The sequence below is a fragment of the Palaemon carinicauda genome, chromosome 6 (assembly GCF_036898095.1).
Source record: "Palaemon carinicauda isolate YSFRI2023 chromosome 6, ASM3689809v2, whole genome shotgun sequence".
Taxonomy (NCBI): Eukaryota; Metazoa; Arthropoda; class Malacostraca; order Decapoda; family Palaemonidae; genus Palaemon; species Palaemon carinicauda.
Genome location: NC_090730.1, coordinates 13,031,651 through 13,056,593, shown reverse-complemented (window position 1 = coordinate 13,056,593; position 24,943 = coordinate 13,031,651). Strand labels below are relative to the sequence as shown.

General features: G+C 40.9%; 1 protein-coding gene and 2 pseudogenes across 1 annotated transcript in view; 2 read left to right on the top strand and 1 right to left on the bottom strand.

Moving 5' to 3' along the window:
* The window catches only part of LOC137642313 (uncharacterized), a 35,784-nt pseudogene extending 34,560 nt beyond the window's left edge, over window positions 1–1,224 (top strand).
* Window positions 1–24,943, bottom strand: part of LOC137642869 (uncharacterized) — a 443,369-nt pseudogene that overhangs the window by 52,984 nt on the left and 365,442 nt on the right.
* LOC137642428 (phospholipase DDHD1-like) overlaps window positions 6,699–24,943 on the top strand; it is a 126,680-nt gene continuing 108,435 nt past the window's right edge. Inside the window, exons 1-3 of the mRNA XM_068374976.1 lie at window positions 6,699–8,591; window positions 21,045–21,200; window positions 21,898–22,026. Coding sequence (XP_068231077.1) covers window positions 7,028–8,591; window positions 21,045–21,200; window positions 21,898–22,026 — 1,849 coding nt within the window. The 5' untranslated portion in view covers window positions 6,699–7,027. The remainder of the gene's footprint in view (window positions 8,592–21,044; window positions 21,201–21,897; window positions 22,027–24,943) is intronic.

The window sequence follows — 24,943 nt, the reverse complement described above, 5'->3', positions numbered from 1 at the left end:
CATAATATGTGTTTATTTCTTTTAATAAAAGGAAATATAGTTCTCACACATCTTTTCCACTCTGTAAGACTATTCTTACTTGCTGAGCTGTACTTCCTAAAAACATAAGATCGATATTAATACCCTTTTCCATACAGGAGAGAGGTTTCCGCTTAATGGCTTATTGGCCAAACCACCAACTACATGGTTATAGAGACCCTGAAAGCGGGCGTCAATATGGGGTATGGTCGATTCGCCGTCAGTCGATTTCGCGATCAATCACTTTCGCCCCCGGGTGAAGTCGATTCGCCGTCCTAATTGCTCCCATACTTGGTGGAGTCTGTTCGCCGTCAACATAGGAGTCGTTTCGCCGTCAATATAGTTGTTTCGCCTCCGTTATTAAGAAATGGACCAAGACGTGCAATTGGCAGCAGAATTTTTTTATTATTTGTAAAGTCATCCTTAATATAATTAAGATTAATATCACATTTTATTCTATTCTATGTGCAATAATTTACATTATTTCCGTAGAAGATAATAAATTTAAAATACACATTAGAGAATACATGGCACAACTAAAATAAATATATACAAATCACATTTCATAATGAATTTACAAACATTACACAAAGACCGATGGAATAATTGGGTAGTTTGTTTATATGTTTTTTAGCTAGTTTAGGACAGGGGGGAATGCCTGGAACGAGTGGATTTTCTGATTGACTGTGGCAGGAGACATTTGTTTGAGTGCTGGATATTATTATTTTATATTTTTTACCAGAGTGGAAGTTAATATTTATTTCAAAAGTAAGTACAATCTTTTATATTTGCTAGGAGTGATTCTGAATGATTCCGATTATCTTCTACGGAAATAATGTAAATTATTGCGCATAGAATAGAATAAAATGCGATATTAATCTTAATTATATTAAGGATGACTTTACAAACAATGAAAAAAAATTCTGCTGGTCCATTTCTTAATAACGGGGGCGAAACAACCCCTATCTTGACGGCGAAACGACTCCTATGTTGACGGCGAACAGACTCCACCAAGTATGGGTGCACTTAGGACGGCGAATCGACTTCAGCCGGGGGCGAAAGTGATTGATCGCGAAACCGACTGACGGCGAAACGTCTATAACCCGTCAATATGACCTTTGTGAAGACCTTCTCTACGTCAACTCAAACTGGTACAATATCACCTTCAAGAGTACGCTAAAGATTTTCGGATTTCAGTTCCTATGATAATTTTAGGAATAAAATTTGCTTTCTCTGAGGCATGCTCTTTGAAGATCATTCTCCTTGGTTATTTTCACCAAGTAGATTGTCGTGGGCAAGGATAACTAATTTGACAATGATGGTCTTAGAAAAGGAGGGATTACAAAATGGTTATAGAAAATTTACCTTATAAGAACATATTTTTAACAAAAGTCAAGGCTAAATAATTAAAAATTGAAACCCTAAAAATAAATGCCTTTTACATTATTTTTTGAATAGCTTATGCTTAAGATATAAATATTTTTTCTTTTGTTTTACTTGCATAGGTTTCATCACTAAAATAAAACAGAACATTCCAACGATTCTTTCAATAAAATATGAATATACTCTATATTATATAGCCTATATAGATTTATCTATAAATTTCCCCATCATGTGCTATATGAACCAAATAAAAATGAAGAGAAAAAAATCAGTTGGGCTATATAGTAGAGGGATTTTACAAATGCAGATCCAGTAGCATTACACCAGGCATTATTGTGTTTAGGGTTGTGGTAGCCTGTTTGAAACGTCCTTACCTGACAATCTGCTGGTCTGAAGTTCAAGACCCACTCAAGCTTGATACCTTCTAATGGTGTTTGCAATCTTACCATCCTTGTGAGCTAAAAGGAATTGGGGGTTGGAGAGCCTATAGGTCAACCTAATGAGGCTTCAGCAGCCATTTCCTGGCCCTCCCTTGTCCTAGCTTGGTTGGAGAGGAAGCTTTTGAACTAATCATATGTGTATATGGTCAGTCTCCGTGCATTGTCCTCTTCCATGCCTCTTTCATTTGATAATGACATTTTACCATTTAAGCGAATGAGATTTGTGCTTGCACAGGGAGTAATTTTATTTCATTTAGTTTACCATGAAATTGAGGACTACCTAATCACGTTTTCTATCGCTAGTGCTAGAAGTTCGCTTTCTTTTGCTTAATGTATGGGACTCTAAACTATTTGTTAAACGTGGTGGTTTGTTTCATTATAATGACCATGTGCAAAATTAAATACTGTAACTAAAAACATTAGTCATCTCTATTTTTCTCAAATATTCCTGCTTAAATATATTGAAAATGCTATCAAGAAAAACGTAGCAATATGTCTATTTAGTCTGATGAAATAAAAATATACCAATAAATGCATACTAGAATAATAACAAAACCATATACTTTACATTAGCTTCATGTTCTTCTTTTATTTTAAGATATATTGAATTACCAATATTATAATTGATTGAATACTCCTAACAAACTACTTTCTTAATTTCATTTTTTTCTGCAAATAAAACTAATTTCAATAAGAGTTCCATATGTGAAACACTCAATTCAATGTTAATACTCACCCGAGGATAAATGATAAGTTATACCTCAGATAATTGCCATAAAGATTTTATTGCATTCATAAAAACACTACTCTGACATATTGCAATCCTTCGTGATGTTAAAAAAAGAAAAAAATTCCAGAATTGGAAAGCTATGAAAGAGGAGGACTGACTTATATAGTAGGGCTAACACTATCACTTAGTTGTATAAAAACAAACTAATGATTTCAGAAAGTATTTTCATCCTTGTAATGACCAGCAGTAACATTATCATTGCACCAAAAGGGGAGCTAGACCTCATATATGAAGAATGACTAATTATGGCACTCCCGTGAAACCAAAACTTTTATCATTTCATATTCATTGAAGATAAACATATCTGAAATACAAACAGTAAGAACTAACATTATAAAACTATTTCATCGACTCTCCTCTTTCACTTTGGCTCATTTTTTTCATCAAAAACAATTGTATTTTACATATATTTTAGCTATTACGATATGTAATTGAAATATACACGTACTAAAAGTTAAAGGAACGTAACATTTTATTTCATTTCCGTCATTTGAAGAAATGAAGTTCAGGAAATTATAAATTTTGAACTAAACCATTTTCTATAGATAGCCTACAAAAATAAGAACTTTATTAGTGATGTAGAGGCATTAAGTTTGAAAAAATAAATAAAACCACCGTCGACAAAAAACAAGTTTAGGCCTATCCATCAATTAAAACAAAAAACTGTTGGAAAGTTTTGTAAGAACTCCACAAGTTTGTGTAGTGGTTAAAGTTTGCAGGGAAAAAATAAATTAGATGAGAACAAAGAAAATAGTTTAGCTGATACCTGAATAGACTGAAATTATTCCTTAAGTTAATTACAAACTATTTCATTGTTTGTATAAATAAATGAAAGGGGAGGTAAGGTGGTGTGATACCCCCAAACACGATACAAGATAAATACACAAAGTGCTGCGTATTTATGAGAGATTATTATTTTTTCTTTTTTCAACTTCGTGTTCATCTTATTATGGTGCGTTCTTTGCCTCCGTTTCAAAGTACCTTATATGATGTGAATTAAGTATTATTGCATCAATATGTTTTTCGAGTGTACATTAGCCTGGCCATTTCAAGTAAAGCAACCTACACCTCTATAGAAACTGATTTGTAGTCAGAATCTGACTAAAATTTTATTATCTAAGCAACATAGCGTGGGCATTTTGGTCGCGCACTAATACATCCGAAACAAAGACGTTGAAGGGAATTACTTGAAGGGTGACGGCAGAACAGTTTTTATTGGCACTTTACACAGACATTCTTGATCATGACATGATACATTGCTTTACGTATTCAGTGATAAACTTTAACATCTAAATCTCTTATCAATGATCAAGGATGTTTTTCTTTTAACATCGAAGTGTAAATATTAAATGATTTTTTTTTTTAAGCCATCGCTGAGAAATATTTACATGGTATGTGCTGTAAGATGAATTGTTAAGGAGAAAAAGGTAGAGATACATCGGTATGATAAAAAGGTCGTTGTAGGTGAAAGGATAGATTAGAGTATTATGATAAATGGTTTTGCCATGTGGAGGGAATAGAAGATAATGTCTTATTGAAAAGATTGTGTGATTTAGGTGTGATAGTGTGTAGCCTGCTATGATAGGAAGTTGTAGAAAAAGTTGGATAAATGTCATGAAAATCGTAATGAAGAGGAAAAACCTTAATATCCAAGAAATGTATATATATATATATATATATATATATATATATATATATATATATATATATATATATATATATATATATATATATATATATATATACATACATGTAGTTTGTGTTTATTATTATTATTATTATTATTATTATTATTAGTAGTAGTATTATTATCATTATCATTATTATTATTATTATTATTATTATCATTATCATTATTATTATTATTATTATTATTATTATTATTATTATTATTATTATTATTATTATTATTATTAGCTAAGCTACAACTCTAGTTGTAAAAGCAGGATGCTATGCCCCTAAGAGCTCTAACAGAATAAATACCCTAGTGAAGAAAGGAATTAAGGAAACATAGAATAGACTACCATCCAGACTTTGGAGATAAATATCAATTTCACGTGGAGCAAAAAACTGCCAAGGTGTAACTAATTCATGCAAGATCCTTATTGTATGTAGTTTTTTTTTCTAACATACACGTCAGCTTTGGAAGCCAACTAATATTACTATCCATAATTTCTTTAACAAAGCAAATGGTTATTATCATCATTATCAACAACTAAATTACAACCCTAGAAGGAAAAGCAGGATACTATAAGTCCAAGGGCTCCAAAGAGAGACCAGCCTAGTGGGGGATAAAACAGAGAAGTGGTGAATAAACTACATATGAGAAATTATAGAAAAATAGAAAAAAATATATTAAAATCAGTGATATCACTGAAGTAGACAAGTCGCTTATTAACGATGGAACAAAACATATGTCAACCTATTCAACAGAAAAGCATTTGCAACAAGTTTCAACTTCTGAAGTTCAACAGATTCTACAACCAGATTTGGAATATCATTCCAAAATCTGGTCAAAGTTGGATTAAAACTCCCAGAATACTGTGCAGTGTTGGGCCTTATGATGGAGAAGGTAAGACGGTTAGAATTAACTGCAACTGAATACCTAGTACTACGTGCAGAATTGTACAGTCAGGGAAGGTCTGAATGCACAAGATGGTCAGAATTTTGATAAAAGAAATGTTACACAACATGTACAAGAAACTAATCGAACAACTGTCAGAGGTGAATATCGAGATCAGGGATAAGAAATTTAATAGACCACAAGTTTTTGTCCAACAAATTTAGGTGAGAGTCTCCAGCTGAAGACCAGACAAGAGGACAATATCTAAAACATGGTAGAATAAAATAATCTAAATATTTCCTCAGCATTGATTGATCAACAAAAATCTTATAATACTTTCTCATTATGGTATTTTTGTGAGTGCATTTTAAGAGGAAACAGGCCGGATGTTTCTCTAAAGTAAATCTACAATAAAGAATTACACCCAGCATTATAAATGAGCTGCACATAGTTAGAGATATTGTCAATGTAAAGATCTGGGTGTCTTTGACCTACTTACAATTATACTTTGAGCTTTGTTAAGGTTCAACTTCATGCCCCATGCTTTGTATTATGCACTGATCTCTAGTCTAGCTAAATCGCTATTAAGGGATTCAGCAACTACAATAACTGGTCTGCAGTCAGGAGATGGAAATGATGTAAAAAGAGTAGCATCATCTACATAGGATACTGAACCTTAATTTGTGTAATATAGTATTTCTTTGTATAATTATTCTTAACAGAAAAATTAAATTCAACCAAGTAACTAATAGACTTATCAAGTATATATGCACCGATTAACGTAGCTAGGCTATGCTGTTATATTTGTACGACCGCCATGCACCAGTAGGAGAACGTCTGTCTATGCAGTAGGGAAACAGTGATTTCATGTGCATAGTCTCTGCACAAGGCATTAATTTCATGCACGATACTTCCGCGTATATATCGATTTGAATGAAATATTTGGCGAAACAGTTTGAGACAGAGTTTGTACTCAAATAGATTTAATCGTTTATATGTGATAGTTTTCTTATAATGATATTGGGAGACTATGAATTTATCCACAATAAAGTCGACAGTTTACTGTTTTTCTTTCTCCATGCTCTTTTTACTACTATTATTATCATTATTTTTCAGACAGAACGGTCCCACAATTCCGAGCAAAGTAGAATGTTGATCCGAAAGCCCTTCTGTGGTGGACCAGTGTGATATGAAAATATGATAATGCATACGATGGTTGTCGATATAAAAAAATCTGAATACATGTGGACAATACTCGTGTATTATGTAATCCGAAAACTAGCAAAAATAATGTCGCTGAACCTTTCAAAATGTTGGAAGAGGAATGTAAAGGATACTTAGTATAATTGTTATGATTTCGGAGCATGGTGTCTATAGGGATAGTAAGTATAAAGTAATCGATATTGAATAGTTTTGATGATAGTAAATCTTGAATTGTTGTTTTTAACAAGATTTATTTCATTAATGTAAATAAACTTAAGCAGTAGCTTATATCTTACACATATATGCCAGTTTCTTTCCAGAATATACTCGTAGGGTAAACAACAGAATGAAATTATGATACGGACATCTAACATTTATGAACTGACGATTAAATATATTTCGATTATAGAGGTTAAATAATAACGTGTTATTCAACGACAATAAAGGAATATAAAAGACAAATCTGACGGTAAGTACAAAATGAGCAACTATGACTGCGGCATTTGACACATCAGTAGTCAGCTGACGACGGCATTGATCACTGCTGGAGCAACGAGAGTGCGTCAACGGGCCAGCGTGAGGAGTGTGTGGGTGCGAAGCAGTTGCGGTTGTGAGTGATGGTAAAGCACTATGGATTACTCCAGAGGGGCACAACGCCACCCACAGTACCCGAACACATTACACCAACAACTGTCACAGTTGAGCTTGAACCAATCGACACATCCCCGTCAGCAATTAGCCACTAATGATGGTAGTTTGCATTCAACTGTGTATGATCAGAGCCAGGCCGCTTTGGATTCTTCGTACGGCAAGTCGTTTTACAATGCTTCTTCGGGCTTATATTCCTCGTCCAATCAGGTGCAGGACCCTTCGTCTGCCTCCGTGCATCAGATGCAGCAGCAGCACATGCTGCAACAGACTCGGCAAGATCAGCTGAGTTCTCAATACATGAATGCTAAAAACCAAACGTTGCTTGGTAGTACTCAATTATCCTGCTCAACTCGGCGTCAATTGTCCCCAAGTAACCTGGGTAATGCCAGTCTCCAAACCCCACACATCACACCTGTGCCCTCACAAACATCCTCACCTATAAGGTCATCATTAGGGGGAGCTCAGTTAGGCTCATCGTTAGGGGGCTCACAGTTAAGTGCACCAATAGGGGGCTCTCAGTTAAGTGCATCAATAGTGGGATCTCAAGTAAGTGCATCCACCTTACCGGGGTCTCAGTTAAATTCATCTGGCTCACCCAGAATTAATGAGAGTCTCTTTAGTGGATTGCAGTCTGCGACAGAAAATCAAAATAATTTAGGGCCAAGATCATCTGTGTTGAGCCAGTTAGATGGGGCACAGTTAATGTCGTCCCTCTCGGCATCGTCGCAAGACAGAGGAGTTCCGCCAATGCCATCACACTCTCCTTTTGAGCCGAGGCTATCTGGGGCACAGTTTGGTTCGAGTTGGAATTCCACTGGTCAAAATATGGGGTACCAGACAATGCTTAAAACTGACCAGCAGACACAGCAGGTCGGCCAAGTTGGGAATGTAGGTTATGGAAGCTCTAATCAGTATGGTTCTAATGTCATGAATGGTCAGTTATTGCTGGAATCACAAGTGCAAAACAATATGCAATACCATGATCAAATGAATTACGGTATGGGTTATTCATCTATACAGCAGCAACAGTTTGGAAATACAAGCTATGATCAGCTCCAGCCTTTTTCGCAAGATCAAAATTTTCACTTCAATGTAGATTATATTGATAGTTCTGATCCTAGTGCCTATCAGGATTATTACTATGGGGATTATCAATACAATGGCAGTCACAATACTTCATTTGATAGCTTAGATCCAAATTACCTAGGAACGCCGTTGGGTCGGGCACCGACCCCATATGGTGATGAAACAGTTGAGGATCTGGGGCCTGAAATGGTTCGGTGGTTTTATAAGATAGAAGCCGACAAGAAGTGGACTCCGTTCATAGGCTACGACTCTCTGCGCATAGAATGGAAGTATCGAAACTTACTGCAGGATGCCTCTATTTCACCAGAAGGATCAAAAAAAGAATCGTTCGCTAGTGGAAGTGAACATTCCTCCCCGAAGGAGCCAGAAAACGTAGGAGTAGAGAGAATTGTTGTCCGTGGTGGTCTTTATGAAGCAGATGTGAAACATCGAAAATGCGAAAGTCTTTATTGGCAAGGTACTGTACTTTTAGCCTTTTGGTTGGGTTGCACGAAGTACCGAAGTCTACCAGAATAATAAATGATAACATGATGTTTACCCAAATCTAGGCTTGCATGTATCATTATCTATATGTACACTTCTAAATTTTTATCAAATTATCTCGTATAAGTAGAAAAACTAAATGCAAATGTATATGATGCGTGGATATCTACACGCTGGGCTTTGTGAACACAATGTATCAAACCACTTCAAATCTATAGTAGAATGATGGTTATATCAATGTAAATTTGTAACAATTAATATTGGTGCATTATTAAAATTTTCTAGTATACTATATGGTGTTATCATTTATTATTCCGGTGGATTTGGGTACATTTGGATATTTTGTGCGGCCCATTTTTGCTGCATGCAGTAATATTTTCATGTTCTACATTGCTGCCATACAGTGTTCAGTTCCTTAAATTTGTTAGATCTGAGTTTTTCCAGTGTTCATATTACAGTATCCGTTTTTCTGTGCTTGAATTCGTACATACAATAAACGATAAAATAGTGCCTTGTATGATGCACATAAACTAGTATATGTATTGTTCTTTGTTAGAGTTATTGTACTGATATATAAATTTAACATATTTTGTTTTGACCAATTTTGATTTTGAATTCGTTGGAAATTTGTATCCTTTTTTTTTCTGTTGGGATATTCATCCCAAATCATAAACTAGATTAGTGATAGCCAATATCAAATTCATTCAAAACATGCAGATATACCAGGGTAAAACTGCAGAATAGTTGTGCATGCTTGGCAAGAAGGAAATCTTACTTTCAACTAGAATACATCCTAAGCATCCTTTCTTGGCATAACCTAGAGGGTCAGGTCATAACCTAACGCAGAGCTTTACAAATACTTCTTTATCATTTACACAAGTATTCTTGGTTTCTCTCATAAGGCTGGTTCAACTATACTGCAGTTTCACCTCTTATGGAGATATCGTAGGTCAATACTGCTAACCATCATGTGCTAAAGTAAACATTAATTATTCCAACACTAACAAACTTTATGTTATTTAAGTCAATATTTCTTCGGCGAAGCTGGAAGGCAGCCAATTAGACTTATTAGTGCGACGTTGCAACCAACCCTACCAAACCACTGTAGTGGGTAGGTAGGGGGTTGCTGGGGGTTACCCAGCCACCTATATCTACTCACAACTTGATATGCTAGTCACTTTTTTTTCTTTGGCTGGTAGAGAGCGGACATCTCCTCTTTCTCCTCTTCAAGGCTTAGCCATTTTGACAATTGCTTTACGCTCATCCCACTTTCCCCGGAGGAAAAGATTTTTTTAATTATCTTTTTGTTGTTTTCTCAGCACTCACAGCTGACGTACCTTAGGTACAGCATATCCCCTATACTGTATATGGCAGACAAAAGCAAGATAACCCTAGGATAGGCTATGTAAGGTTTTTATAGATAAAATGTTGATCTATGCTAAACATTGCTATATTCTTATGAAAAATCATGTAGCTAAATCAGCCTAGTTTGAGTACAGTACATGTTATTGTTCATACTCAGTTTAGTTTCTCATATAGAGTAATCTTTGATGTTTCCTGAGTAGTTTAGTTTTTGTTGTGACTTAACTTATTCTTTTGCTAATTTCAAGCTCATCCATTTTTATTCAAATAATTTCCATCCCTTTTGTCTATGCTATACAGTAGTTGCTAAACAGCATAAAAAAAATTATGTAAAGGATCTATTTGTTTATACTCTAATGGTCTTTTTTCCCACTGCTATCCCTACTAAGGAGTTGATATTGTTTATAATTTGGCAAAGGGTTTTTACAATCACATGGCCTTGCAGTCATCAAACACAGTTATTGGCGATGGGCCTAGTCTTTGATTCAATACCAACTGCAAGGCAGCAGTTTCCACAGTTATCGACAGTGGACCTAAAAAAGCAAGACTGCAAGGCAGTAGGTGTCCTTTTAGTCTCCTCCTATGACATGCAGAATTTACGGTGATACATTACATTAGTATTCTTACACCCCTACCACAGGCAATGTTTATAATTTAATGGTGCTGTATTATATACTTTAATAAAATTCTGAAGGAATGGAGAAACAGGGTGAAGTAGGAGAGAGAAAGAATGAATTTGGATACAAGAATTGTTTCTCATAAAGCTGAAATCACTTTTGATTTTTGTTTGTAACTTAAGCTTATCTATCAAAATACTGCACTGTACAGTAGTTCAGTTGCTTATGCTGCTCCCATAAGATACACCTTCCTTACAATAGGATGGATGTTGAGATTATGAGAATAACTGTAGTCTTAATTCCTTATTCAATATTTAATTATATGCTGTACACATTTTGGGAGTTTATTAGGTAACTAGGCTATAATACTTTATATGTTATTAAGCTGGACTATTCAAACTCATTGACTGCAGAAAAGCATGCCTTCACTTCAAGTGAAAAGTGACAACACAAGTGGTTGAGGGTAGGATGTATCCTTTATAGGGTGGTTGCTCCCAAAACCTGTTCAGGACCTCCAGTAGTTTCTACCCCTATGAAAGGTTTGGGCTGTGCTCTGTGATTTTGCACACGGCCTGTCTAGTTTTAGGGAACGCAGAAGAGGTATGAAGGGGATGCTGAAGTCGGCAATCTCTTACTGCAGCGACTGCGAGGGTGCGTGCTTGTTAGGCCATTGGCCAATGTGACATCAACGTGGAGCAGAGCCGTTGGTTAGAAGTCCTTCTGGAGGGATACCACCTACCCTATGAAGTCATTTGATCTTCCCTCTCTTGTTCAGCAGTGCATTCCAGAGTTTCCTCCAAAATCACCAAAAGCTCTGGCCTTAGCAGCAGAGGTTAAAATGGGGAGAAAAATGCACTCCAAGTCATTATAGACAGATCTCCAGGGTTCTGCAGTCAACTGGGGACAGGAAGCCTGTCATCACCCTTTCTCCCCTGAACAAGTTTGTTCAGCAAACCAAGTTCATGAAGGAAATAGCATAAACTGTACTTACTTTTACCAGGTAAGGAGACTGTGCTTTCAGTGTGTCTGCTTTATCTTCATTGGAGTTACGTACCAGTTTTAAGATCCTGTGTTTACGACTATGCACTGCTCCCAGGTATTCATGCGAGTGTTCACACTGAAGTCAGCTTGGGCCCACTTGCATAGGATACATTTCTTTATATATCTCAGCAATTGGTTGATCCTAACGTCTGCCGAGGGACAGTTGCTAAGGGATTGCATGCTCTCCTTTTGTCATGGTCTGGGGATCGTGACAAATTGGGGAAAGTTCAATCTCGCACCTAAGCAGAGGTTTAAATGTTTAGGAACGATGATAGACACGGCAGCAGCAAGTGTCTCTCTGTCTGACTATTGCATCAGCAAACTAAGAGAGGTAGTGCAACAGTTTGTATCCAAGACAGTAATTCCAGCTTGATGTTGGAAGTCCTCTTGTCCTCTTTTTCTCATTGGAGGAGCTCGTTACTCACAGACTTCTCCCCCAGAGTTCCCTTCAGTGATGTATCAAGGATGGCTGGTCGACCTCCAGGATTCTCCTAGCCATCCTGTTATAGAGGGACATGAGCTACAGGCCAATCTTACCAGGTGGCTGGACAAATCTCGCTAAGGGAGTCCCACCAGACTCCCCGATTCTAAGTATGCAATTATTCTTAGATGTGTCTGGGGAGTGGTTGTTGGTCGCACACTTGAGCTACCTGGTCGCGTTAGCTGTGATGATGTAGCCAAAGAAAAAGTTTTCTCATATTGAAAATGAAATCAGCATTTCTAATAATACTAGTATTCCAAGAACTTTAGATGAGGCACTCTGTAGTTTTGATGAGCAGCAACACCATCATAGTACCTTGCATCAACAAGCGATGAGGCACGGTTTCTTTCCCTCTTTGCAAATTGTCAAAGTAAGTACTATACTCATCTGGTTGGCATACCACACTCTAGAGATATTAGCCAGATATGTCCCGGGCAAGAGGAATGCAAGCTTTAGATCTGGCGAAGTGAGCTTCATGGCTTCTCATATTTCACTGGTCATTCCAAAGAATGGAAGGAGGTCTCCATTAGTCTTGTTTCCGAGTTTGTGGCCAAGATCTAAAACCCAGTTGCCTACAACATTAGGTTCAAATCCTTCTTTATCTCTTCTCTTCAGGAGTCGACTAGAAGGGATCACAATGATTAACTTTATATCTGTTGATCTGTATTGTATTTTGAACTAAAGCTAACATGAAGTATAAAAATTATGGTTTTATTTGGCGGATGTTTTGATGGAATTCTTAGGCGGATCCAGTGGCAACACTGTGCTGTGGTGGTTCCTCACCAGGTAGCGTGGTCAGCCTAGCCCTCTTACGAGACAAAATCCATCTTATCATAGTTGCCTAAGCCTAGAATGAAAGGTAGAATGACTGGCATTAGGTTTTTTTTTTCTGGACTTGACATCAGTTGTAGGTAAACTTCATAACTGAACAACCTTTTTTTTTACAGACAGCATGTGTTAAGAAGTATCTACCCCATTCTCGTAGACAGGGGAAAGATGGATATAATGTAATCTACTCTTTTTCAATATCAAACTTACCCGATAATCATGTAGCTGTCAACTCCGTTGCCCGACAGAATTCTATGGAGGGATACGCCAGCTATCACAATACTAGAAGGGGGTGTATTTACCAGCGCCACCTGTGGCCAGGTACTCAAGTACTTCTTGTTGACACCTCCTCAATTATTCCTCTGTCGTGCTTCCGGCAAGACGTTCTGGGATACGCTTATGTTCTTGGAGTATTTTCACGACTTTGGTGAAGTATTTCTCTTTGATTTCGGCTGTCGCTTTACTGGAAACTTCTATATTAGCTTAGTTAGCTTTTGGAATTAATTTGATTAATTATGGTGACGAGAGAGTATGAACTCTCGTTCACCTTTCAATGGCCGACCCTTCCATTAGACGGAAGTGTTGGTGTCTAAGAGAGTATAGACTCTCTTTCTTAATTTTGCTTAACAAAAGTTATAGATTTATTTTATATCTCTCCGCCTCTTATAGGCCTCTTCGATTAACTTCCTTTTATTATAAACTCATTAAAATTATTTTTTATATTTGTTTATATTCGACCTTCCTAATAGTAGGCGGTCTTTTACCGAAGTTAATAAACTTTGAGCCCGTCATTTCGGTTTTACCTGTTAACATATTATGCTATTTTAATGTTTTTGAAAGAATTTCTTTGATAGTCTCTACTGTTTTCAAAGTTGAACTAACGTTTTGTTTTGTCTCTGCAGTTGTTGACGTTCAGAACGTTCAACTTGCACTCTATCGTTACGATAGAGAAAGAATGTTCACGGTTTCACGTTGCAGTAAGAGTAACCGTGTCTAGCGTTTTGTTCATTCTTTCTTAACTTAATGGTTTTGATCCTAATAAAGGAACTTTTCAGTTTTTTCCTTTAACAATAATATGTTTTAACGATATATATGATTGGGCTCTTCTCTCAGGTTCTAAGTCAAGAGAGAGAGAGAGAGAGAGAGAGAGAGAGAGAGATAGAGACGGAGGGAGAAAGAGGATAAACGTTTCATTCAAGCCTGCCAGGCGTACGAGTAACGTCGTTATCGTTTTTGCTCTTCTCCCTAGTCTCTTTAGGGGAAGAAACTAAACGTTTCTAGAGTGATCTAGTGTTTAGTCTCTTTCCAGCCACTGAATTATCTTTCATTAGATTTTTCTGTTACATTGTAATTCTGTTTTCGCAATTACTAACTTTGAAAAAGGATAGAATTGCGTATTTCAGGTACAAACCACTTAAAGTTTCGAGTTCAGTGAAATAAGTGCAAACAGAAATCAAAGTGATAAGTGATTAGTGCGTGAGGGTACTTTTGTGCGCGCCAGTCGTTCTCCCAGTCCGGGACCTCTTGCAAGCTCCCAAGCCCAGGGGAGAAGCAATGTCGAAGGGCATAAGGGTTCAGCAGGCCTTGATCGGCGCACAGAAGTATCCTCGGTGGTTGTGGGCGTGTCTTACCGAGACCGTCACTCCCACCCGCAGACGATTGAGCCCTTTTTTTTTTTTGCTCGTCTGCAGAAGAGATTAGGGGAGAAAATAAAGGCAGAGTATCGCTGGTCTCAGGTCTCAAGACCTCTTAAACGTTAAGTCCAGACCTATGCCAGACGTACGAAGTTAAAGTTCACAACTCGAATGCAGTCATTGGGTTAGCTCTGACTCTCCTCAGTCATCAGTTGATTACACTCCGCCTAAGAGGAGTAAGGTTCTGCCGCAACAGATCTCTGCTGTTAAGGCTTTACCTCAGCAGACCTTAGTGTCTGCCGACCCCAAGTTGACTCTACTGCAGTCCATACATGATACAGTCACAACTTTCGGTCTTGATGCGTGAGTGTCGGGCTGAGAGTGTTGCGCCTCCGCCTCCGCCTACACTCCCCCCCGCCTATGATCGCTCCGCCTGATCGCAGTACCATCTGCCAGGCGTACGATGTTGTGGACTCTACTACAGTCCATGCAAGCACAGCTTTCGGACTTGATGCGTGAGTGTCGGGCTGAGAGTGTTGCTCCTCCGCCTCCGCCTACACTCCCTCCACCTACACTCGCTCCGCCTGATCGCAGTACCACCTGCCAGGCGTACGATGTTGTGGACTCTACTACAGTCCATGCAAGCATAGCTTTCGGACTTAATGCGTGAGTGTCGGGCTGAGAGTGTTGCTCCTCCGCCTCCGCCTACACTCCCTCCACCTACACTCGCTCCGCCTGATCGCAGTACCACCTGCCAGGCGTACGATGTTGTGGACTCTACTACAGTCCATGCAAGCATAGCTTTCGGACTTAATGCGTGAGTATCGGGCTGAGAGTGTTACTCCTCCGCCTCCGCCTACACTCCCTCCGCCTACACTCGCTCCGCCTGATCGCAGTACCACCTGCCAGGCGTACGATGTTGAGCCACGTGCTGAGTTTGCTGTTCCCTGTGGTGTTCAGCCTCCGCCTTCCTTAAGGCAACCTTTACAATGGGATCAGGAGGATTATACCTCTCTTCCTCCGCCTCCACTTGCTGCTCCACCAGTGATGCAACACTCGGTTGAGGTACAACAACCTCTCCCGTCCATGAGTCAGTCTCCTCAGCTCTCGCTGCAGCGAGCTCAAACCGCTCAGCAAGCGCAACCCTTGGGTTCAACCACTCATGCTAGGAGTCAGCCTCCTCCACCCATGCGCCTTCCTTCTGCTTGTCTTTTATTCAGCCTTTGCAGACTGAGCCTCAGGTGTTCCCTCAACGGAGTCTTGAAGAGGAAACCACAACTATTGTTGTTCCAGCTCGTTCTGACTCTGCTGTTCAGCATACCTTACCTCCATTTTCATACCATGGTTTAAACCCCATGCAAGCATGCATAAAGCACTCTAGCACTGGTCATGGAATTTCTGAGAAATGTTAAACGCCATGCACACGCTCTGCTTTCCTTACAGCAGGCTCTGCTTACTACATGCTCAGCATACAGCATGCTCTGCATTCAGCATGCTCTGCATACAACATGCTCTGCATACAGCATGCTCTGCATTCAGCATGCTCTGCATACAACATGCTCTACATACAGCATGCTCTGCATACAGCATACTCTGCATACATCATGCTCTGCATACCTTACCGCATGCTTCTCAACACATCTTGGGTTGTTGCCAACTCACTAGACTGTCAAGCAGTTTCATAACGTTGCCTTCTAGTCTGCTGCTTTTGCACCAGTGAACCCTCACTCAGAGAACTTAGCTTTTCTAGGATAAGGTCCCTGTAGATGAGAAAGTTCTTTTCTCCCTCCTTCTGATATTCCTTTGAGGACTCTGTCATTTGGAGGGAGCCTTTAGCTGCATAACCTCTTATGGACTTTTATTTAAGCATAACATGCTTACAGGGAAGGTGATGGTTCCACTTCAGTCGCTAATCCCGTCTGTTACCACACCTGCTCCCATAGACCTTGAGCTGTGTTGCATGACATGCAGTCCAAGCTTAGTCCTTGTTAGAGGATTTTTTGTTTACGGAGTCAATGTGTCACGGGGAAGACGTTCAACAACCAACAGAAGTGACTTGTTGTGACGCAGTGCGGCAACCTCAGCAACCCGTTAAGGAGTTGTCTGTACGACCCAGACAGTCTAGACAGATTCGGGTTGTCACTGTACTTCCTCTCTTGCCCATGATTGACAGTTTACAGACTGTGCAGCAGTATCATGATCTTGTGTCTGGCTCCGTCAGACGACTGGCTTTTAAGAGCTCCCACAAGTCGTCGCTGTCTGGAGATTTTCAAATGGACTATGGATCTGACCAAGGAACTGGGCCTCCTGGTCAATTTTGAGGAGTCTCAGCTCGTTCCATCCCAGACCATTGTCTCCTTGGGTATGGATCTTCAGAGTCGAGCTTTTCGGACTTGTCCGTCGGCCCCAAGGATCTTCCAAGCCCTAGAATGCATCCAGAGCATGCTGAGAAGGAACTGATGCTTAGTCAGGCAGTGGATGAGTCTAACAGGGACACTTTCATCGCTGGCCCTGTTCATCGAGTTAGGGAGACTCCACCTCCGCCCCCTTCAGTATCATCTAGCTGCTCACTGGATAAAGGACATGACGCTGGAGACGGTCTCAGTTCCTGTTTCCGAAGAGATGAGGTCTACTCTAACGTGGTGGAAGAACAGCATTCTTCTCAAGGAAGGTCTACCATTGGCTGTTCAGACCCCCGACCACCGTCTCTTCCCGGACGCATCGGACACGGGCTGGGGTGCGACACTGGACGGACAGGAATGCTCGGGAACATGGAATCAGGAGCAAAGGACACTTCACATCTATTGCAAGGAGTTGTTGGCAGTTCATCTGGCCTTGATAAACTTCAAGTCCCTCCAGCTAAACAAGGTGGTGGAGGTGAACTCCGACAACACCACAGCCTTGGCTTACATCTCCAAGCAGGGAGGGACTCATTCGAGGAAGTTGTTCGAGATCGCAAGGGACCTCCTCATTTGGTCAAAAGATCGAAAACTCACGCTGGTTACGAGGCTCATTCAGGGCGATATGAATGTCATGGCAGATCGCCTCAGCCGGAAGGGTCAGGTCTTCCCCACAGAGTGGACCCTTCACAAGAATGTTTGCAGCAGACTTTGGGCCCTGTGGGGTCAGCCAACCATAGATCTATTCGCTACCTCGATGACCAAGAGGCTCCTCTTGTATTGTTCTCCGATTCCAGACCCAGCAGCAGTTCGCGTGGATGCCTTTCTGCTGGATTGGTCCCATCTCGACCTGTATGCATTCCCGCCGTTCAAGATTGTCAACAGGGTACTTCAGAAGTTCGCCTCTCACAAAGGGACACGGCTGACGTTGGTTGCTCCCCTCTGGCCCGCGAGAGAATGTTTCACCGAGGTACTACAATGGCTGGTCGACGTTCCCAGGACTCTTCCTCTAAGAGTGGACCTTCTGCGTCAACCTCCACGCTCTTCGTCTGACTGCCTTCAGACTATCGAAAGACTCTCAAGAGCTAGAGGCTTTTCGAAGGAGGCAGCCAGAGCGATTGCCAGAGCAAGGACGACATCCACTCTCAGAGTCTATCAGTCTAAATGGGAAGTCTTCCGAAGCTGGTGCAAGGCCAATGCAGTTTCCTCAACCAGTACCACTGTAACCCAGATTGCTGACTTCCTGTTACATCTAAGGAACGTAAGATCCCTATCAGCTCCTACGATCAAGGGTTACAGAAGTATGTTGGCAGCGGTTTTCCGCCACAGAGGCTTGGATCTTTTCTCCAACAAAGATCTACAGGACCTCCTTAGGTCTTTTGAGACCTCAAAGGACCGTCGGTTGTCCACTCCAGGCTGGAATCTAGACGTGGTCCTAAGGTTCCTAATGTCATCAGGATTTGAACCGCTCCAATCAGCCTCTTTTAAGGACCTCACATTAAAAACTCTTTTCCTCGTGTGCTTAGCAACAGGTAAAAGAGTAAGTGAGATCCACGCCTTCAGCAGGAACATAGGTTTCACATCTGAAACGGCTACATGTTCCTTGCAGCTCGGTTTTTTGGCTAAAAACGAGCTTCCTTCCCGTCCTTGGCCTAAGTCGTTCGAGATCCCAAGCCTGTCCAACATGGTGGGGAACGAACTGGAGAGAGTACTTTGCCCAGTTAGAGCTCTTAAGTACTATCTAAGAAGGTCAAAACCATTACGAGGACAATCAGAAGCCTTATGGTGTGCTATCAAGAAGCCTTCTCTACCAATGTCTAAGAACTCAGTTTCTTACTCCATCAGGCTTCTGATTAGAGAAGCAAATTCTCATCTGAAGGAAGAAGACCTTGCTTTGCTGAAGGTAAGGACACATGAAGTGAGAGCTGTGGCTACTTCAGTGGCCTTCAAACAGAACCGTTCTCTGCAGAGTGTTATGGATGCAACCTATTGGAGAAGCAAGTCAGTGTTCGCATCATTCTATCTCAAAGATGTCCAGTCTCTTTACGAGTACTGCTACACCCTGGGACCATTCGTAGCAACGAATGCAGTAGTAGGCGAGGGCTCAGCCACTACATTCCCATAATCCCATAACTTTTTAACCTTTCTCTTGAATACTTTTTATGGGTTGTACGGTCGGCTAAGAAGCCTTCCACATCCTTGTTGATTTGGCGGGTGGTCAATTCTTTCTTGAGAAGCGCCGAGGTTAAAGGTTGTGATGAGGTCCTTTAGTATGGGTTGCAGCCCTGTATACTTTAGCACCTTGGGTTGATTCAGCCTCCAAGAGGAACGCTGCGCTCAGTAAGGAAGACGAACTTAAAAAAGAGGCAGAGTAACGGTTCAATTCGACTTCCTTACCAGGTACTTATTATTTCATTGTTATTTGAGATAACTGTTATATGAAATTTGGGATACTTGGCTATCCTTTAATCTTGTACACTGGTTTTCACCCACCCCCCTGGGTGTGAATCAGCTACATGATTATCGGGTAAGTTTAATATTGAAAAATGTTATTTTCATTAGTAAAATAAATTTTTGAATATACTTACCCGATAATCATGATTTAATTGACCCTCCCTTCCTCCCCATAGAGAACCAGTGGGACAGAGGAATAATTGAGGAGGTGTCAACAAGAAGTACTTGAGTACCTGGCCACAGGTGGCGCTGGTAAATACACCCCCTTCTAGTATTGTGATAGCTGGCGTATCCCTCCATAGAATTCTGTCGGGCAACGGAGTTGACAGCTACATGATTATCGGGTAAGTATATTCAAAAATTTATTTTACTAATGAAAATAACATATTTCTCATAATATCAATGGACATTTTACAACAATATATCCTGTACAAGAATGTAGGTTTTCATGTGACCGAATACCATTTATTCTTGTTGTGGGCCTAACCTAATGCCTGTAGCATCCTTATGTACAGACTGTAAGAGGTTAGCAGAGTCCTCACCTTTTCTCCTGTACAGGACAGGTGCTTTGATAATTACCGGGAAAGTTGAACCAGCCACAATTTAGTTTGTAGGGACTTCCTCCCTTATAAAGACAAGTCCTATTAAAGGGTGATGGTTTGTATTTTCACGTATGAATAAATCACCATGTCTTGAAGTGATTTTTAATTTTTCCTAATTGTCTAAACTGGAATTCTGTAGTTACACTTCCTGCCACAACCACCCCATAAGTTCCAGGACCAAAGGGTAAAAGTGTTAGTCTTGCTTACTGACAGATGGGCGGATCTTTCTACAGACTACCTGTCAGTACGTAGTTTCAGCTACCTTGTTAAGTTTTGGTGGCCATTCCAGCTTTGCTGAAGTTATACTTCTCTAGTAAAGGACTAAGGTTTGTACATTAGGAAAAATAAAAATGTTTAAAAATTGGTGATTTTGTTTACAGAAAGCTTATTTGAAACATATTTGATTTAAAGTTTTATCTAACTTTTGTATATACATACAATACAATATTTAGGAATATTGTAAGGGAAAATACTATATGTCTGATTCAAGTGTCAGTTGTCAAATACAGGTTGACTTCAGGAGACACATTTGAAGTTAGGGTATAGGAAAGTAAGGTGGAGTTGTAATATTGTACTAAAATATAAAAGGTTATAAATACAGGACTATGCAATTAGCTCGTTATGTCTTTCAGCTAAGGTCATATCTCTATAACTGTACTAGAGATATTTGTTAAGAAATTTCTCTCTCTCTCTCTCTCTCTCTCTCTCTCTCTCTCTCTCTCTCTCTCTCTCTCTCTCTCTCTCTCTCTCTCTCTCTCTCTCTCTCTCTCATATTCTTAGCAACACTTTCCGATTATTCAAGTTTTTTTCTCTCAATATTTTATGGTGTTTAAATAAAAAAAAAATATAATTACTGTTCAGCACCCTGAAGATTTAATTTAATTTGGAATTATAGTATAATATTTATATTGTAGAATGACAAATATTAATTGTTGTGCAATGATAAAAATATTATTAAGCAGCTCTGCAGGATAAGGAATACAGGCACTAATTATCTATTGTATTTTAGGTGAAGTGTTTGTCATAAGTCGCGGAACATGGTTTTATGAAGGTGCCTGGGGTCCGGTTGAAGAATCACTGGCAGACAGAATTGAATACGAGCATTTGCTCAATTTTCGCGGTCACCATCTCTTGAATCAACGAATTGATGATGCTACTAAAGAAGGTTAGTTTCTTAGATACTGGATATTGTATGAAGATCATAATTTTCAAAATGTACTGGTATCTACGAGGATAGATAACTGATGTTAAAAATTATTCTTTAATAGCTTAGCTGGAATAAATTGCTTAAAGAGGGGAATTATGTTATAAAGGGATTCATTATTCAGTTAAATTTACTCTGGTGTAGAACCTCAAAGTCATCCAGAAAATGCTATGGGAGGATCCTTTTACAGAACTTTGATTGTTGCTGATCTCAGCCCTTCTAAGTTCTTCATGTGTGAACTGGTGTTTTTCACTTCCAAAAATTATTCATGGGCCTGAGAAGCTTAATGTAAAATTAATGAAAATGGAAATACTGTTGCCTGTTCTATGCTGTGTAATGAGTGTACTCTACCAGTTTTGCCTCTATTATCAATGGTGTGTTAATTTTTTGAAGCAGTGTTGATATTGTTTATCACCAGAACAATGTTAACAGACAAATTGGACTAATAATCCCATTGACAAATTACTCCTGTGCTGTATTTCTTTAACAGTGTTCAAGTGCCAAAATAGACACAGAATGAGGAATAAGGAAATTGCAGTGTTAGGAAATTATTAAGGGATGGTGAAATTGTAGTGTTAAGGAAGTATACATCTGTTATTGCAAGTTTAAAGATTTTTTCCTTTGATACATAATTCCTATTACAATTTTTTCTTTTCAGTGGTTCATTCTATGACAACTAGTGAAGGGCAAGTTGATTGGTTTAGTGCCTCAGAGGTATACCTATCTTCTGATGGGACCTCGTCAAGATTGATGCGTTCAGTGGGAAAGAAACTGGGTTTCCAAAAGAGTATGTATTATGTTTCATATACTGTTTGTTATGATATGAACTGTGTCATTATACATGTACTGTATTAACATGGTAAGTTAATATAGTTTTTTGAGTTACACAATTGAGGAGAGTAGACCAGAAATTTTTTTCTATTTTACCTTGGCATTTAAAGATTGTCATTAATGATTGAAATTCATGTCCTTGTTTTGTATATACAACAGTAAACTAATTATTTGTTCCGTAACTGGAATACAAACCACGCTATTTAATAGGGGTTTTACTTTCGGCGTAGCTGAAATGACGAGTCATTAATTTTTAACGAGGGTTAACTACCCATACCGCTAGTTAGCGGGGGTAGGGGAGGGTAGCTTGCTACTGCCTCCCCTTAAACACTTGTGATTGAGCTCACTTTGCTTTCGGCTCAGATGGTGAACGGACGTTTCAGTTCTTCATCCTCGCCGAATATTGGCAGCCATTAATAACTTTTGCTTTTTCTTTTTTCTCTTAGGGTGTGTTTGTGAAGTTGACTTCTGCGATCATGCGCACCTGCCCTGGACTCTCCGGCTGCCCTTGTGGGACATGTATGTTGGTGGTAGAGACTGATCCTCACACCCTTTGTCCTTTATGCAGAGGTCAATGGTGTGATAGCGTAAATAAGTGTAATGAGTGTAGGGAGTGGTCTTCCTTCTAGTGGGAGAGGTTTGCGCAATGGCGGAAGAAGAAGTCCAAGCTAGATATTTCTCCTTTGAAGGAAGAAAAATCCAAGGCCTCTTCCTTCGTCTCACGACCGAGGCTCCTACTTGTCCGGTCTCTTACGAGAGACCGTCGAGTAGTAGCATAGACCAAGATAATGTTGGCCAACCCCAGTTCTCGAGAGATGATGTTGCTTCCCCTAGTGAAGCAGCCCCACCTCTCCCCCCGGGTGACGCCTTGTCACTAACCCCTATTTTACAGATTTGGTCTTCCTTGGGGCTTACGGGTCCGCCCTCCAAGGAAGCTTTGCTACAGTTCATCCGCATGGATGCTTCTGTTGAGCAATCATCGTCGCAGTCAGAGGTAGATCTTCTGACCCTCGTCGACGTTATTGTGTCAGATGTGTCTCATGCGGTATCATCCAACTCCTCTGCCCCTCCAGACTCTCCAGCGGTTGCTGCCAACTTAGTTTCCCCCGTTCCTGAACATCCTTCGAGTGGGAAACTAAGTTCGTCTGTCTCTCCTGCAAGTGTTTCTCTCCCTCGGGGGAGTTCACTTACAGAGACTCCTCTTCGGAGGACTGCTGCGGCGCACGGTCAGCTTGCTGATCCAATGGCCCTCAGAGGGCGCATTTGTCGGAGAGCACGCCTACCACTTCACCTTAGAGGTCTTCCTTCACCAGCGGTGAAGAGGCGCCTCTTTGGTTCATCGTTGTTGCAGCCGTCCCCTGCAGAGGAGCCTCCGCTGCAGTCATCTGACCTTCATTCATCGATCGTCACTGCTCCTGCAACTAGTCTTGTGACTGCGGTCCTGGACCTCTCTGCTGATCGTTCGTGATCCCCTTCGGTGAATGGTTGCCCTTACAAAGGGCACATCGACCATCCACCCTTCAGAACTGCCGACCTGCCATCACCATTCCTGTCACCGGTAAAGCCTATTGTATCTTTACCAAAGTGCGCAGCTGCGCGCCATCGCCCTGCAGCTCGCCAACCTACAGGACTTCAGCGCTCACCAGCAGCTCGTCAGCACTCTACAGTTCTTCGTTGCGCCCCTTCACCTGCTCGCCCTCATAGAAAGCAGCAAAATCATGCACCTGCGCCCACACGCCCACGTTCACGTGCCCTCACACGCCTAGGGTCGCCCACGTGCCAGCGTACTACAGCGCGCTTGCACTCACCTGCGCGTCCACGATCTCCTGCGCCTACGCACCCATGATCTCCTATGCGTCAGCACCCACCTGCATGCCAGCGCTCTCCTGCACGCTAACACACTCCTGCGCGCCCTTACTCTCCTATGAGGCAGAGCTCTCTTGCGCGCCAGTCTGTCCACCAATTATCTCCCGTGCAGCAGCGCTCCCCCGCCCTCCAACCTGCGTGCCAATTCTCTAATGCACACCAACGTGCTCCCTCACGCCAGTACTCACCTACACGTCAACAAATGCATGCGTGCCATTATTCTCCTGGGCACAAACACTTTGTAGGTGAGATAGCAGGCACAATGCAGCTCTCACTTACGCGTCAACTCTCTCCCGTGCGTATGCACAGAGACATGAGCACGCGCCACCGCGTGCTAGCTTTCACCTGCGCACGCGCGCCAATACTCTCCCGCTCGCCAACAGGCACGGACGCAGGATCTACACCCAGCAAGGTCACCATCGCCTCATTCCCCTCCCCGCAAACTCATTCCAGCGTGGCCTGCGGGAGAAGGGAAACAGCCACAAGCAGAAGGGTTCAGGATCCCTAAATTGACTTCTAAGGCGGAGCCACCTATTACATTCACTCCTCGTAGGGAACCTTCGGTCCCTTTCCCTTCAGGGGATCTGTCTGACAGTGCATCAGTCAGTCATCAGCCTTGTTTCAGTGCCTGTGTCAGAGCTGTAACACAGGCATTCAAGCCCGTCCTGTCCGACGGCTCACCAGAGCAATCTATAGCTCTGGATTCAAGACATGGAACCATGGCTTCCTCTATTCCTTTGAAGAGGAAAAGAGGAGTTTCCGACGCGGTCACTTCCCCGAGGGTGAAGCTGACTCCGTGCAGACCATCAAGGCTAGTCCCTTCAGTTTCTCCCCAGGGATACTCTCCCTCACTGTCGGATGAAGACCATCCTTCACCAAGGGAATTACGCGAGGAGAGACACTCTGCCATCGCACCATTGGAGGAAAGCTCCCTTCACGAGGAGAGTTCCCCTCAATCTGAGACCAGGAGGGACATGGCACTCAGGCCTTCGATATGGAGTCTTACC